General features: G+C 39.2%; 2 protein-coding genes and 1 long non-coding RNA gene across 3 annotated transcripts in view; 2 read left to right on the plus strand and 1 right to left on the minus strand.

Moving 5' to 3' along the window:
* The window catches only part of LOC148091263 (uncharacterized), a 291,917-nt gene that overhangs the window by 162,286 nt on the left and 112,689 nt on the right, over window positions 1-16,942 (minus strand). The gene's annotated exons all lie outside the window — the stretch shown is intronic.
* Window positions 1,593-1,889, plus strand: LOC148091264 (keratin-associated protein 3-3). The gene has a single exon (XM_087826598.1). It carries the CDS (start codon window positions 1,593-1,595, stop codon window positions 1,887-1,889), a length of 297 nt encoding a protein of 98 aa, XP_087682724.1.
* KRT40 (keratin 40) lies at window positions 7,684-12,396 on the plus strand. The gene is made up of 7 exons (XM_016215061.2): window positions 7,684-8,130; window positions 8,804-8,886; window positions 9,159-9,315; window positions 10,133-10,294; window positions 10,374-10,499; window positions 11,542-11,762; window positions 12,297-12,396. Exons 1-7 carry the CDS (start codon window positions 7,684-7,686, stop codon window positions 12,394-12,396), a joined length of 1,296 nt encoding a protein of 431 aa, XP_016070547.2.

Here is a 16,942-nt window from a genome sequence, read left to right on the forward strand (position 1 = left end):
AGATACGTGACCTGGGGAGAAAATGCACCACACTGGGGGGGACTGAATAAGATCAAATGTGAACAGACGGCTCGATCCCGCAACTTTATTTTCCACTGGTAGCAATTTCATTTAAAGATGAGTGTAATGGTCTTAAATTATTATTTTACTCAGCATAAAGGTATAACCTAAACATTCAACTTTCCTACACTTAACAGTGAAGGAAAGAAAGCAAGTCAGTTCTCAATAGAAAGAAAAATGGGCCAATGCACATATGAAAGAATGTTTTAGCCTAACTTGTTATGAGAAAAATGCAGTAATAATAAAATTTCACTTTCCACCCACCAACTGGCAAACAATTTTAAAATAAAATATCCATCAAAAGTATGGAGAAATAGGAATTCTCAGACATAGCTGGTAGGAATACACAGATAGAAAGAAATGGGTAAACAGAACCATTCTGGAGCCAGGATGATAACGGATATCAAAGGCCTTAAAATATGTTCATTGGTATTTGTTCCAATGATTCTTCCCAATAATTATTTCTGTCCCGAAATAATCAGAAATGTGCATTAAATTTTATATATACAGTTGCTCACTATTGCCACAATTATCATAAAGTTGAAAATAAATACTAATGTAAAATTTTTAAGTAACTTAGAAGTATAGTTATATAATGAATGCTAGGAAACATTAAAAATAACATCATCAAATATACTTAAAGACAATGAAAATATATATGTTTAAACAAGAAGGCAAGTTATAAGACAGTAGGTATCATATAATTTCAGTAATGTAATAAAATGATAAATGTACAGAAAATGAGTAGAGGGATATGTGTATAAATATTAATAGAGAATTTCTGTAGAGGATAAAATTATGGATGAGTTGTTTTCTTGATACATTTCCATACTGTCCAAATTTTTAATAAATATGCAATATTTTCTATTAAAAAATGGAATAGGTATTTTTAAAAGTCTGCCATATTTCTCAATAGTGTATTTCTCCATATTAATGTAAGCTTGATCTTCAAAAGTCCTCAAACTAAATTAGTACAATGTGATATGCCAATAATATATCGTTTAAAAAGTAATTGTTTTTTTTTAAAGATTCCAAAGCTAAAAGAAAGTTACTAAAATGAAGTGCAGCTCTTTAAAACAAGACTACTTCATCAGATCAATTGATGCAGATATAGGTGGGGAGCATGAAAACTGACCAGCACTAGAGATAAGACCTTCATACTACAGGTGTACTATGATGCAATATTCCCCAGCAGGGCTAGTGTTGGACTTTTAATAGCAGAAGCCTTTGGTGATACCTCATAAAGCTTCTGTTCCAGTGACAAACAAAAAGAGTAATCAGCTCAGAATTAGCCAGGAACTCACATAAAAGGTTAATTAGGAGAACAGAGGCTGTTAACGAGCATCTAAATGTCAAACCAAGCAAAGGAAAATGGATACACTAACATAAACAAGAACCAGGAAAGAAGCCTTCTGGTTGGATCAACACCCATTGGGGAGGGTATATAAGAACCCCAGAGCAAGGAGAGACATTCACATTTCAGAAACCTCATCTGTCTTGAAACCCAATAAAAATCACAGATTCCCAAGGCCATGGCTTGCTGTGTTCCCTGCTGCTGCAGCGTCCCCACCGGCCCTGCCACCACCATCTGCTCCTCTGACAAATGCTGCCGCTGTGGAGTCTGCCTGCCCAGCACCTGCCCACACACGACTTGGTTACTGGAGCCAACCTGCTGTGACAACTGCCCCCCACCCTGCCACATTCCTCAGCCTTGTGTGCCCACCTGCTTCCTGCTCAACTCCTGCCAGCCCACCCCATGTCTGGAGACCATCAACCTCACAACCTGCACCCAGCCCTGCTGTGAGCCCTGCCTCCCAAGCTGCTGCTGATCCAGGGCTGCTTCCCTTAGTGCCTGACATTGGAAGAGTCTACCCACAAGCTTTATTGTTCACCTGTCTCAGTATCTGCAACTAATAGACTTTGCTTTTGAAGTTGGAACAAGGATGGCACTATTACTGACACCACCCCTCCCCCAAAAAGAAACCAAGAGACGTTCAATGCTATGTAGCAGATATCAGTAATCAAGGACAATACGAGCAGGTAGTTGCCTAGCGGTTTCCCGGAGTTGTTCTCTTCCTTTATAGTAACATGTATCTTTCTTTGGGTATTTGGGAATTATATTTTCAGCCTTGGGTGGTATCTTCTTAGAAATCGAGCAGCTTCTTCATGATCATCCTAATAAATTTTACATCTCTGGCATAGCACAAATGTTTACAATTACTTTGTTTTCTGTTAATTCATTAAATGTATTTATTAACTACGAAAGTCAGCATTTTAAGAAAAACTGAGGACATCTGTAAAACTCAAACTGGTAGCAGACCAAATATTTCGTGCTTGTAAAAAAACTAAATGATCTTGCATATAAGATGGTCTCTATATTGGCACACATGAAAGTAGACTTCTCTGACTTGTCCTTTCAAAAATGGTATATAATAGGTTGGGAAATACTGAACATAATCTGAAGATCAAATATGGTATAACATATCAACTAATCTAGGTGACCTGACCTATTTATGCAAAAAATTAATGACATTAAGAAAATTAATGTCATTATTGAATTTCTATTATTTGAATATCTACTGTATGTTCTGCATTTTATTGTCCCTGCCCAAAATGAGCTGACAGTCTAGCAGGTGAGGCAGATACATACACACTAACTACCCATTCATTCCTTCATACAATTAACAATTATTTATTGAATGCCAGGCATTGTATTAAAGTAAAATAAAAAGTGTTTTACAAGTAGCATTAGTAAAGTGCTGTGCTACTATAAAATTGAGAACAATGAAGAAATTAAGATTACTGCCATGGTGATAAAGAGGAGAAAGATATAGTCAAACACAAATTCACGAGTTAGTGGTCAAAGAGGGAGTCAAAGAAAGACTAGGCAGTCGTGGTATGTCACCAGCTGAGCAGAGAGTTGGAGAGAAAGGAGTAGAGAAAGAGGAGAGAACTTTTAAAAGAAATACTGTGTTCTACTCTAGATATATCAAGCTTGAGACACAAGTGGCATATCTAAATAAATAGAGTTTAGGCAGCTGGAATTTGCACAACAGGTTCTAGAAAGGAAGAAGACATATGAGGGAGGGTGCAGGAGTCTGTGTAAAAGTTCTTATCAAGTACTTGCAGAGACCTGGGTTGCAATGCACACAGGGTGAAACTCCATAAAGCTAGAAGAGAATGGCTGCTGCAGGATAAAGAGCTAAACGGAGATACCAGAAGTCATTCAGGACGAACAGACATTGAAGTGCCAGCCTGTCTGGAGTGGACAAAGCTCTATGAGTACCTCAGGCATTCAATCAATGTTCCAGAAAGACACACCAAAAGAATAAGGATCACAACCTTAAGTAAAGAACACACCAAATTATACCTGCCCTGGAAAAATATAAAAAGCCAAGCCTAAGAGGATCAAGAGGAACTTCCAGTGATTTAACTTCCTGTCAGAGCAAGACTCAACACTCAAAACTCTGCAATATAATCAAGATTTCCTAAAATATATCAGAATGAGTAGCATATAATTAAAAATTGTCAGACATGTGAAGCTGGAAAATGTCAACCATAATTAAGAGAAAAAGAAGCCAATAAAAATAGGTCCCTAGATACACAGATGTTAGAATTAGCAGACAAGAATTTTCAAATAGTTATTATAAATATTTTTGTGGATTTAAAGAAAAAGCTAAACAATATGTGAAAGGAAAAAAGTAGACAAGATAAGTAATGAAAGATAAAGAGGGTCAAATATATGGTGATGGGAGAAGATTTGACTTTGGGTGGTGGGCACATGATGCAATATACAGATAATGTATAATAGAATTGTACACTTGGAATGTATATAATTTAATTAACTGATGTCACCCCAATAAATTTTTTTTAAATGAATGAATGAATGACAAATTTCCATATCTCAGAAGAAAAGCCTTCCACAGCTTGGTTGACCCTACTCTGAAGTATAATCACTGAGGGTTTCCAAGAGACGGAAAGATTTTAACTTAGAATTTATATTTCACTCTCATTAGAGATACAAGGCGGGGGGGGGGGGGAATTGTATCATTGATCTAAAAATGAGGCATAGGAAATGTGGAGAAGGCATGTTTCAGGACATTAAAAACTCACACCTTAAAGATGGTGGTGGACTGAGTGGAAGCTACACTGACACTCTCCCAGGACCAAACTGGAATTACAACTAAAATATAGAAAAACCATCCTGAATAATTAACTGCAACTGAAGATGAGCTGGAGAGCACCCTCATAACCAAGGAGGAAAAGTGGAGACCACATAGAAGGACTGGTTGGAAGTGCGGAGGCACAAGAAGGTTGGGCTCCCACAGACGGCAGCTGAAGGTCCAGAGGGATATCTCAGTTGTGGGGGGTTCCCACTGAGAACTCTGGGGCCTAAACCCCAGGCTGGCTTTCCCAGCCAAGAGCACCAGAACTGAGAAAGGAACAGGGTTTCTGCCTGCCAGGGAGAGATGGCTGGAACTGCAGGCACCCTGTTAAAAAGCCAGCACACAAAGTTTTGTATGCAGCCACTCACCTTGGGCTCCAGCAGAGGAAGGGCAGAGTAGACTGGAGCTGTTGAGGAGAATCTAGGGTTGTGGGCCCTCGAGATAGAGATCAGAGAGCACCCCTCTGGATCCCTGTGCTGGGTCTTTCCCCCATCTTACAGAGGACATCTTTCTCAGACATTTTGCTGCTTTTGCCTCGGGGGGGGGGGGGGGTGGTGGAAGCAATTGCCCCACCCTACTGGTAAACCTCTAGCCCTACCCAAAGGAGTTTCTACAGCCTGAAGCTCCTTAAGAGACTGATAACAATCAGCCACCCCACCCTGTGGAGTTTCTACAGCCTGAGGCTCATTAAGAGAATCAGATTAATCAGCCTACAGCCAGAGGTGGACCTCAGAGAAAAGTAGACTTTGGTGTGCATCTTGGTCCTGTCCAAACACACCCAGCCCCAGAAGAGGAGACCTCAAGCCAAAGGTAATGTTGATAGCTCCAAACAGGGTACTCAGGGCCAGTCACAAACTGTGTCTAACATTGGCCTGCATCAGAGACCCTCCAAAAAGACTGAGAGTCCTAGCAGATCTACCTAATACATAGAAACAAACCCAAACAGGCAACCAAAATGGGGAGACAAAAGCCCCAAATGAAAGAACAAGAGAAGTCTCTAGAAAAAGAGCTAAATGAAATGGAGATAAGCAATCTATCAGATATAGAGTTCAGAATACTGATTGTAAGGATGCTCAACAGCATGAAAAAAAATATGGAAACTATGAAGGAAATTAAGAATGACATAGTAGAAATAAAGAATACATTGGAAGGAATAAACAGCAGATTAGAGGAAGCTGAGGATAGGATCGGTGACTTAGAAGACCGGGTAGAAAAAATTACTCAATCAGAGATCCAAAAAGAAAAAACAATTTAAAAACAGGAGGACAATCTAAGGGAGCTGTGGGACAACATGAAACATAACAATATTCGCATTATAGGAGTGCCAGAAGAGGTTGAAAGTAAGCAAGGTTTAGAGAACCTGTTTGAATAAATAATGGCAGAAAACTTCTCTAACCTGGTGAAGGAAAAAGTCACACAAGTTCAGGAGGCACAGAAAGTCCCAAGCAAGAAGAAGCCAAAGAGGCCCACACTCAGACACATCATAATTAAAATGCCAAGAATTCAAGACAAAGAGAGAATCTTAAAGGCAGCTAGAGTAAAGTAATCTGTTACCTACAAAGGAGCTCCCATAAGGCTGTCAGTTGACTTCTCATCAGAAATTCTACAGGCCAGAAGGGAATGGCATGAAGTATTCAAGGTAATGCAAAACAAGGATCTGTTATCGTTCAAGCTAGATGGTGAAATAAAGAGCTTCCCAGACCAAAAAAAAAAAAAGGCTAAAGGAGTTTATCACCACCAAATCAGCATTGCAGGAAATGTTAAAGGAACTGCTGTAATTAGAAGTAGAAATAGAAAGAAAAGAACAAACATATAGATCAGTGAAACAGAACAAAGAACCCAGAAATCAACCCAAGCCATTACATTCAATTAATATTTGACAAAGGAGCAAGAACATACAATGGAGTAAAGACAGTATCTTCAATAAATGGTGTTGGGAAAATTAAGACATGTACATGAAAAAAAAAAAGAAACTAGACCACCAATTTACACCATATACAAAAATAAATGCAAAATGGATAAAAGACATGAATGTAAGACATGAAACCATAAAAATCCTAGAAGAAAACATAGGCAGCAAAATCTCAGACATCTCTTGTAGATGGAGTTTCCTCAAAAAATTAAAAATTGAACTGCATTTGACCCAGTAATCCCACTTCTAGGAATATATCCTAAGAGATCTGAAACAACAATCAGAAAGAACTTACGTACCTCTATGTTCAGAGCAGTGCAATTTACAATAGCTAAGATCTGGAAACAGCCCAAGTTCCCATCAGTAGATGAGTGGATAAAGAAGCTGTGCTACATTTATACCACGGAATACTATGCAGCTATAAAAAAGAAGGATCTCTTATCCTTCGGGAGAGCTTGGAGGGAACTGGAGAGTTTTATGCTAAATGAAATAAGCCAGAGAAGGACAAGCACCACATGATCTCACTCATATGTGGAATGTAATAAACAAAATAAACTGATGAACAAAATAGATCCAGAGACATAGAAGCATGGTACAGACCGAGGGATCTCAGGGGGAAGGTGGGGGTGGGGGAGTGGGTAGGGAGAGATTAATCAAAGAACTTATATGTTTATAAGCATAACCCATGGACACAGACATTGGTATGGGGAAGGCCTGGGGGGAGGGGGGTGGAAGGGATCAATGGGAGGAAAAAGGGGACATCTGTAATACTTTCAACAATAAAGATACATTTTAAATAAATAACAACTCACACCTCCAGGTCTTGATAACCAATAAAATATCTGGGGTTTCATTTATATTTTGGCCTGGAGGGCACAAATTATGCCCATCAATCATATAAAGTGACTTTTTCAATTTGCACACACTAGAAATAATTTACACATACACACACACACACTTTAAATCCAGTACACACCTCCCTCCTCTACCATGTAAGCACAGCAAGAGCACAAAAGCTATGCAAACACTGATAATCACATATAACATTTTTACGGTGGTGGCACAAACAAATAAATGGTACTTAATGTGTTTTAATATTAATTCTAAAAGGAGACATGAACAATTTTCAATGCACAGTATCAAAATCTGAGGAAACCCTATTTTCCTTATTTGTAATGAGTTGTATCTATAATTATTGATGGAACAAATTTTCTCTTTCTTTTCTTATTCTATCAAAAAGACAATGCTTCCTATGAAGATTTTCTGAAACAAGTATTTTATCCTACTGGCACATGGAAATGGTGTCCTTATTTAGTAACCTGAAGTTATGCCTCTTTTATGAGGCATAAAACTCTTCCTCAGCAAATAAACAACACTAATGAATGTTCTTATGAAAACTGGCACCAACAATGATAAAGAAAACTTCCGGTGCATTCTGTAAATACCCATTTTGGGAGATATATAAAAGTCCCAGGAGGGAAGGAGACTTTTGGAGTCAGGCAACTTCAGTTTTGCGTCTGATCTTTGTTCCTCGCTTCCAGAAGGATGACTTCTGACTGTTCCCCCACATGCTGCTCTTCTGAGTCCAATGCTGAGCTTTCCAATGGTGCAAATACTTCAACCTGTTCCGCGGAAACCACTTGTCTCCCCAGCACCTGTGCTGCATCCAGGTGCCAGACCCCTAGCCTCCTATCCAGGTCTCGCTTGCTGACCGGTTGCTTCGCGCCATGCTACCTTGCTGGGACTTCTAATAGTCCATGCTTGGTGGGGAACTGTGTTTGGTGTGAGGATGGGGTGTTCAACAGCAATGAGAAGGAGACGATGCAGTTCCTGAATGACAGACTCGCCAGCTATCTGGAGAAGGTGCGTGGCCTGGAGGAGATGAACGCGGAGCTGGAATGCAGGATCCAAGAACAGTGTGAAGGGGACATCCCATTGGTGTGCCCCGATTATCAGTGTTACTTCAACACCATTGAAGATCTCCAACAAAAGGTCTGGTGTCTCATTGTCCTAATGCTCCACCTTCCCAATCTGTGGTTTGCTTTATCTTTATACGAGAATAGGTTCTAGAAGGAAACCAGCGAAAAGGGACTTCCAAGTGGCCATGTGATGTAGAGGAAAAGGCACTGAAAGTCAGGAAACAGCCTTAAGCCCAGGGCTGTCTAGTGAGGGTGACCACAGAACACTCATGCACCTCTAGAGTTTACCTTTATCATCTACAGAATGTATCTAAAATTACTTCTGTAGGTAACGCTATCTGTATTATTTTTAACATAGATATTGAAACACCGCCTTTTTAATCATATAATTTCACCTAGTAATAATTTTCTTTCTTATTGATGAATTTTATTATCATGGGTGGGCATATGGTCATAATACACACTGCTTAAGGACAAAAAATGTGACTGAGTTCAACTGCCAAGGAGTGCCACAAGACGTCTTAGGTCATTCAAAAACAAAACCTTTTTATTCCTGTTTCGTTTATAAATTGTCACTCTTTTTCTCCTTCATGCAGTGACATGGCTAATAAGAAAAGTGGGCTAAACGCTATTTTATGCTTTCTTACAAAGACCTTTAAAAGGTAAATAATGGCATAGCTGTTAAATGAACAGATGTTTAGATTTCTTTCAGAGAACCACTTATTACTTAATAACTTACTTCCCAGATTTTGTGCACGAAGGCAGAGAATTCTAGACTTGTTATACAGCTTGACAACTGCAAACTGGCGGCTGATGACTTTAGATCAAAGTAAGTTTAATTTAAATTTGAATATAATATATGGTTTCTGTCTCTCTCCCTTTCTCTCTCTCACATACACACACACAAACACATCACAAATATTCTATATTTTTTAAAGCTAAGAATGCTCATAAAGCTCAAATTTATCATTTTGGGGGATGTATAAGAAATGACAGCATGTGGCTTCCCTGAGTCCATGTGTCATTCGTCAGTATGCCCTAGCGCTTTGCAGTGTCTCAAAAAGTAAGCATTGGCCGCCTATATTTCTCTTGTTATGAAAGGTATGAGTCTGAGCTGTCTCTTCGCCAGCTGGTAGAGTCTGACATTGGCAGCTTACGAGGGATCCTGGACGAGCTGACCCTGTGCAAAGCTGACCTGGAGGCCCACGTGGAGTCTCTGAAGGAAGATCTCCTTTGCCTTAAGAAACACCATGAAGAGGTGAGGAAAGGGGCAACATCACTGAAAGAATGTTAAGACTGACAAGTTAAACTGACAAAGGCCATGTGTGTATACAAGCTGAACTTGGGTAAATGTTGCTAACGCTGGAACGCAATTACTCAAGGCGCCATTACTATTCGTCCTGATCATTCCTGTGTGTCTATGAATGTACTATGAAGTGACCCCTGGCCAGAGCTAGATGAAGGAGCCAAACTCTTCACCTGCCATTGCTTTTGTGGAGAAGGTAACTCCACGAATGGCTTTCCTTGGAGGCTTTGTGCCACGCCTAACTCTAAGCCATAAAGTATGAAAATCAGGCTGACAAACATAGCATGTGAAGGCCATTTCAAAAAGGGGATCAAAACTCATGCAACATTTGGACCAAATGTTTTAAAAATATTCTGCATCTATCAACTTTTTTAATCATAAAATATAAAGTGTATGATTATCCTATGTTGATGAAGCTACAAGTGAAATGCTGAATAATGTAACAAAGTACATTTTCCCCTTGAACGTCTGTTGATGATAATGGCAGCTGGCATTTATTGAGACCTTACTATGTACCAAGGGCTTTTATAACCGCTTTACATGCACATTAACTCATATATCTCACAATAACCTTCTGGGACAGGTAAATTTTTATACCCATTTTGCAGATGAAGAAACTGAGTGATGAAGCGGTTCAACAGAGGCAATCCAAATCTAAATCCCACACGCTTACTCACTTCGCTCCAAAACAAAAATGGGATGCCATGGATGTCGAAGTGATTTTCCCCCCACCACCCTGTGACATTCTTTACTTCATTTCCGCTTTCAGGAGGTCAACATGCTTCGTGGACAGCTTGGTGACCGACTCAATGTGGAGATCGACAGTGCCCCCACCATCGATCTCAACAGGGTCCTGAATGAGATGCGCTGTCAGTATGAAACGGTGCTCGCCAACAACCGCAGAGACGTGGAAGAATGGTTCGCTGTTCAGGTCGGCACCTGGGGCAACAGGATGACAGGCTCCCAGACTTCCCCCTTGCTTGCCTTTTCCAATCATGCCTATGTTTCAGACGGAGGAGCTGAATCAGCAGCAGCTGTCCAGTGCAGAGCAGCTGCAGGGCTGCCAGACGGAGATCCTAGAACTGAAACGCACAGCCAATGCTCTGGAAATTGAGCTCCAAGCACAGCAAAGCATGGTGTGTAAGGAAAGACCACTAGCTCTGTTTTGTCACTGAAGAATCAGGCCCTAAGACACTATCCCCTCTTCCATAACCCAAAAGAGAGCCCCACACAGTTCATATGGCAGAAAGTCTGAATCGCCAGTTTGCAAGGATTATATTTTCTTGCCTTTCCCAAGTATCAGCTAGAAGCAGAAGTGAAAGGTCAACAGCTTGTACTGTCCCAATAGGATGTCCTGACCTTCTCTCTTGGGCCTGAGCATGATCCTACAGCACCCTCCAGAGACAGGGAGACAGGGAGAAGGGCAGGAGCAGAACAAGAGAGGAACCTCTGAGCCAAAGGCACTCAAGCATCCCAGTGGGTTTTCACTCTCTTTTGATTAGGACCAATCTTCCAAGCTCACAATCATATCTAAAACAAAGGATGGTATTCATACTTTGCATTTAACCAGTTCCATGCAAACACACAGTGTGTGCCACGTTAGGTCCAATAGAGAATATCTCGGTCAAGCCTCACAATAACCTTATGGGGTAAATCCCTTTACTAACCCCATTATGCAGATGAGGAAAACTGAGACTCAGATAAGTAACAAGAGGTCATGCACCTTTTAAGAAACAAAAGTGGAAGCTGAATTCCAGTGGTTCAATCCCAGAGCCTCCTCTCTTCACCACACTATACCACCCCTCCCTGCCACAAGCCCATACTCAACGTTTTCTTCCAAACGCTGTTGACCCTCCTTAAGCTACACAAATACATTGCAGATTGTGATGGTCCTAGTGGTGATAGCAATAACTAACACTTATATAGCCCTTACAACTTTTTTAGGCACTATTCTAAGTGCTTTACACATATTATTAACCTATTTAATCCTCACAACCATCCTATGAGATAGGTACTTCGCATTGCCTACTTTTTATAGAATAAAACTGAGGCTCAGAGAAACTAAGTAATTTCCCCCAAGTCACATAGCTGAAAAAGGGAGATCAGGGATTTAACAATAGGCAGTCTGGCCCCTGAGACTATGCTACACAGCCCTTTTCACACTCTTTCTCTCTGCAGACAGAATCCCTGGAATGCACTGTGGTGGAAACCGAGGCCCAGTACAGCTCCCAGCTGGCCCAGATGCAGTGCCTGATCGACAACGTGGAGTCCCAGCTGGCCGAGATCCGCTGCGACCTGGAGCGGCAGAACCAGGAGTACGAGGTGCTGCTGGACACGAAGGCCCGGCTGGAGGGCGAGATCAACACATACCGGGGGCTCCTCGAGAGCGAAGACAGCAGGCAAGTGCCACACAATTATTCTCAAAATCACCTCGAGTCACAAAAAGGCTTATATAAAATCCTGCTTCCCCAAGATCTGGCCAAAGTCAAACCTCCCTAATGTGTTCAAGGATCTTCTTAAAAGAGTGGTGAGAAGGAGCTGACGCTAATCACATGACCATAGAAATGTTCAAAAATATTCTAAAGTTATAAAGCAGAATAAATATCATTATATAACTCCTCATGCTGGATGATTAGATCATCTAATCATCTCCCTTTGCTCCTGTCTCCCATTTAAGGGAAATCAAGAATATACATAAGGTGGCATTTGCAAAGTGAAGAAAATACATAAAATTTTGTTCAGCTGACACTGTTGCAGGGAACATGAAGTGACAATGCTGGGTCCAGGGGTGACAGGCTTAGGTCAAACGTTATTCTGCAAAGAGTGCCCTTCAGAGCATAATTTGCAGGGCAAACCTTGGCATGATTTTTTCAGAGTTGACATTTTATCCAGCTTTCCCTCGTGAAGCTTAGTTCAAAATGGATTTTCCACAGGCTTCCCTGTAACCCATGTTCTACAACAAGCACGTCGAGCGACACTGGAGAGCAGTGCTCAGCTTATGTAATTTGTACAGTCGAAAGCTGCTGTGTATGAGCACCAAACACCCAGCCTGGCAGATGGAGGAGCTAAAGCCAGCATGTGCTCAAAAAGGAGATGGGGCTTCAACCAGGGACGTCCAAACTAGCAGCCAAGTCGAGAAGGCTTTCATACCCTAAAATGGCCCTCTGGGCATCCTTGGTGTGTTTCTGCTTTATCATTTCCTCTCCTGCCTGCTTATTTGTGACATTCTAGGAGTCTGTAAAGCTTTCTTGCTAATCTCCAAATAAAATGCATTTCGTTCCTTTATGTGGTAAATATAGCTTTGCGGCTTATTACTGTTGATATAATAACCATTTGATGTAGTTTGCTCTTCCATAAACCCAAGCTGAAAATATTTTTTTAACTCCTCAAATACAAATAGATGAACTAATTCATGCAAAATGTCAATATCAAGGAAGACAGTTGCATGTATCTTTCTGAGAGGGGATTTAGAAATAAAATATAATAAATTTGCTGTTGTTGCTGTTGCTAATCCTCACCTGAGGATATTTTTTTCTCCTACATAAGCCTTTTTGTGACTCGGAGTGATTTTGAGAATGATTGTGTGGAACTTTCCTGCTGTCCTCACTCTCGAGAAGACCCCAGTACATTTTTCAGAGAGAGTGTGGAAGGGAAGGAAGGGGGAGAGAGAGGGAGAGAGAGAGAAACATCAATGTGAGAAAGACACATCGATTGGTTGCCTCCTGTATGCACCCCAGACCGGGGATCAAACCCGAAACCTAAGTATGTGCCCAGGAATCGAACCTGCAACCCTTAGGTCCCCAGGTGGACACTCTAAAACCAGTCGGCAATTTTATTTTATTTTTAATGATAAAAGTACTAGAGTCCTTTTTTTCAATTTGGCACACAAAGGGGATGGAGGGAAATTGTCATAATTCCACACCCTCAAGGTCAGTTGTCAGTATTTTGGGAACTTCCAAGTTTTCTTTCTTATAATAGGTTTTTCCATATAGTGGTATCACAGTTACATATGCATATAGTTGCATAACCTATTTTTTTCACTATATCATCTAAGCATTTTCGATCCTAATAAATATATAAGATCATCTTGTGACCATTATTTTAGTGGCTGCATAAAATACAATACGGTGCATTGGTCTGTTATTGGACATGAAGAATGTAAGAATCATTATTCTCACACATATAAAAAGCAAAGTAGAGAACTTCCATAAAGATGACATACAGGTCCGTTTCCCCATTCCTCTTCCTAAGTATGACAAAAATCCCTGGAAATTACGTGTACAAATAGAAGCAGACTCTGAAAGGCGGAGGAAGAGGCCAAGCCATCTAGAGTCCTTGACATCCAAGGAACAGCACAACAGTGAGTCTCCTGGGCTTGCTTTTTGTCTCCTACAACCTGTATTGGGAACTAACTGGAGAAACCAACCACCCAGGAACGCCAGCAGCTGCAGACAGAAAAGAAAAAAAAAAAATGCTCTAAGAAAAGGCGAGTAAAGGGAGGAAGGGCAGTGAGCTTTCTGTACTTCACTGAAGAGACAGAGTGTCAGCACCAGTAGACTGATAAGTTACATATCTATAACGTAATACCTAAAGGAACTACTTAAAAAGCTATGCAAAGAAAAATTACAAATGCTACGAATAAATAAAAGTGGAATTCTAAAACACATTCAAGTAACCCACAGGAAGGCAGGAAGAAGAAAAAAGAAATGAAAAACAGAAACCAAAATGCAGACGTAAGCCCCACCGAATCAGTAATTACAGCCACCAGAAATCATCTAATTATCCTAATCAAAGGACAGAGATTGGCAGAGTAAATAAAAAACTTAATACTTTCCACAAGAAGCTCACTTCAAATATAATGATATAGGTAGGTTAAAAGTACAGGGAATGGGGGGAAATACACGATTGTTCACAGCAGCTTTATTTGCAATAGCCAAAACGGGAAACAACCAAAATGTTCTCAAGGTCTGAAGGCCACTGTGGTGAGTGGAAAAAGGCAATCTTGAAGGGTCATGTACTGCATGATTCTATTTACACCACATTCTTGAAAAGATAGAAGTATAGAGATGGAGGACAACTAGGCACAGCATGAAGGAGATCTTTGGGGTGATTAAATAGTTGTATATCTTGATTATAGTGGTGGCTACATGAATCTACACATGTAAAAAAAAGTATATAGAACTAAACGCATACATTGTACCAATGTCCTGGTTTTACAATTGTACTGTGGTTGAGTGAGACGTAACCATATCTTTGCAAATTCATGTGAATCTATAATTATTTCAAAAGTTAAAAAAAAAAAAAAACACAGTAGGAAGCTGGAGAAAAGTTCTCCTCTTTTCTTTTCTATTTCTATTTTCAGAAATAAAGTGCATAATAATAACAGTTAATAAAGGGTAGGTTTAAAGAAAAGTCAAGTTTCAGACCTAAAATTTTATGCTAGATTTTTTTTTTTTTACATTGTACTCTCCTGACTTAACAACAAAGGGTAGTGAAAATACTCAAAATTAAATATTTTCCAGATAAATAAACCCATGAAATAGTGTTCAAGCCCCATTACTCCTCTGATAATAAAATTGGGAAGAAATTTAATACTGCAGTATCTTACCCATGTTGAAATTTCTACCATATTAATTTTCCAGACTGCTTGTTACCCAGCACCTGTTCTCTGCATTCCTCATGGTTTCTTTCCTGCCCTAGTTAAGATTGTGGCTGAAACAAAATGTAGTTTTGTTTAACAATTTCCTCACCATCTGTAATTCCCAATGAACTATACCCAATTTCCATGATAGGTAACATTTTGTGTGGATTAACTAATCTATTTGTATTTTAGGAGTTAAAAATATTTTCTGCCTGGATTTATGCAAAATCAAAGTAGAACTGAAGTAGGAAAGTATAATATAAGATGGTCACTTTGAGGGATCTTGTATTACTGTTAGCCTGTCACAGCTGTTTTCACAGTTTTTGCATAGTATTGTACAAACTATTACCCTAACGACATAGTTTAGTTCTAGATCTGTCCATTTCTTGGGTTAGCTATCCTGTTCTCAAGGGTGTTAGGATGGGAGAGCTCACATTTTTCTGACCATACTGCACTTGAACTGGCCAAATGGCCTTTCCTGTCTACATTCCAACAGTGATAAAGACTTCTAAAACTCTAGGGGCATCGGATACAGGTCTACTTTGGAAGTAGTGTAATAGGTTTATATTCGCATAACTATGAATATATGCATTTAAATATGGTTATTGGAAAAGTATAGACCAAAATTTTCATTGACATCCCAACAATGCATAAGTTAATCAGACATCCCACAGCAAATTAATTAATAAAGATGATGATAAACTAAGAGGAAATTATACATAAAGAGCAATTTCAACCACTGAAAATTTTGACATCTAAAAATTGATCAGTCTTCCTCCAAATTGCAGAAATGCCATCTTTTTTCCACATGGACACATGCAGTAGACATATATGTGAGTTTATTTCTAGACTCTGTGTTCTTTCTCATTGATCTGTTTGCCAAAGCTTATGCCAATCCTGCACTGTTTAGATCATAATATTATTATAGTAACTTGCACAAATTTACACTCCCACCAGCAATAAATGAGAAGCTTTACAAAATACAATGCATTTGTTATCAAACTTTGATTTTTTTTCAATCTGATAGATGGAAAAATAAAATATCTCAATGTAGTTTAAATTTACATCTCCTTTTATTATGATAACATTAAGCATTTTATTGCTAAAGTACTTTTTATATTTTTTATTAAAATTTTTTAATGTTGACATTATTCAGGTGCCTCCGCCCTTACCCATCATTTATATTTTCTTTCTGGTAACCGTCTGTGGTGTAATTGCAAATATTCTATCCCAGTTTGTCATCTGTCTTCTGATTTTGTAGGTTGTATTTTTTATCCATGCACAGTTATTTAATGTAGTCAAATTTATAAATCTTTTATAGTTTCTTAATTTTGAGACATTACTCAAAAGGCCTCTGACTGCAAATTTGTAAAGGATCTTCCTATGTTTTCTTTTAGCACATTTATGATTTCATTTTCACTTCTGAATCTTTGATCAATTTGTAATTTGTCCTACTGTAAGGTATGATCCAACACTGCCTGCCCTGCCCTCCTACCCCAAGTAATACAGATTGTCTCCAAACTACATATGATACTCTGTGTTTTCCCCAATGATTTTAAATGTCACATTTATCATACACTAAATCCCAATTTTTTGGGAGTCCATTTCTAGGCTGCTTATTCTATTCCATTAATCTGTCTGACTATTTATGCATCGACACTGCTTTAATTCTTGAGGCTTTTAAATATATTTTAATAAGAACTAATTTCTCTGTGGCATTTCTTATTTCGAATTTTCCTGACTATTTAAATTTCTCATAAAACTTCAGCATTATCTTGTCTAGTAGAAAAAAGTCACATTTTGAGAGGACTGCAAGAAATTTATTGGGATCTAAGTTAAATTAACATAGAGATAATTGACATTTTTATAATGATGAATACAGCATTTCAGGTCAAGAATATGATATATTTTTCCATTTATTCTAATTTTCAGTCCTTC

Source organism: Miniopterus natalensis, chromosome 17, assembly GCF_054644295.1.
Source record: "Miniopterus natalensis isolate mMinNat1 chromosome 17, mMinNat1.hap1, whole genome shotgun sequence".
In the NCBI taxonomy this organism is placed as follows: Eukaryota; Metazoa; Chordata; class Mammalia; order Chiroptera; family Miniopteridae; genus Miniopterus; species Miniopterus natalensis.

Bases quoted from the DNA above. Each gene is read 5' to 3' on its own strand.
- LOC148091264 (XM_087826598.1), top strand. From the start codon at position 1,593: ATGGCTTGCTGTGTTCCCTGCTGCTGCAGCGTCCCCACCGGCCCTGCC.
- KRT40 (XM_016215061.2), top strand. From the start codon at position 7,684: ATGACTTCTGACTGTTCCCCCACATGCTGCTCTTCTGAGTCCAATGCT. The intron at 8,131-8,803 runs GTCTGGTGTCTC...CTTACTTCCCAG, and splicing joins TTGAAGATCTCCAACAAAAG to ATTTTGTGCACGAAGGCAGA. The intron at 10,500-11,541 runs GTGTGTAAGGAA...TTCTCTCTGCAG, and splicing joins TCCAAGCACAGCAAAGCATG to ACAGAATCCCTGGAATGCAC.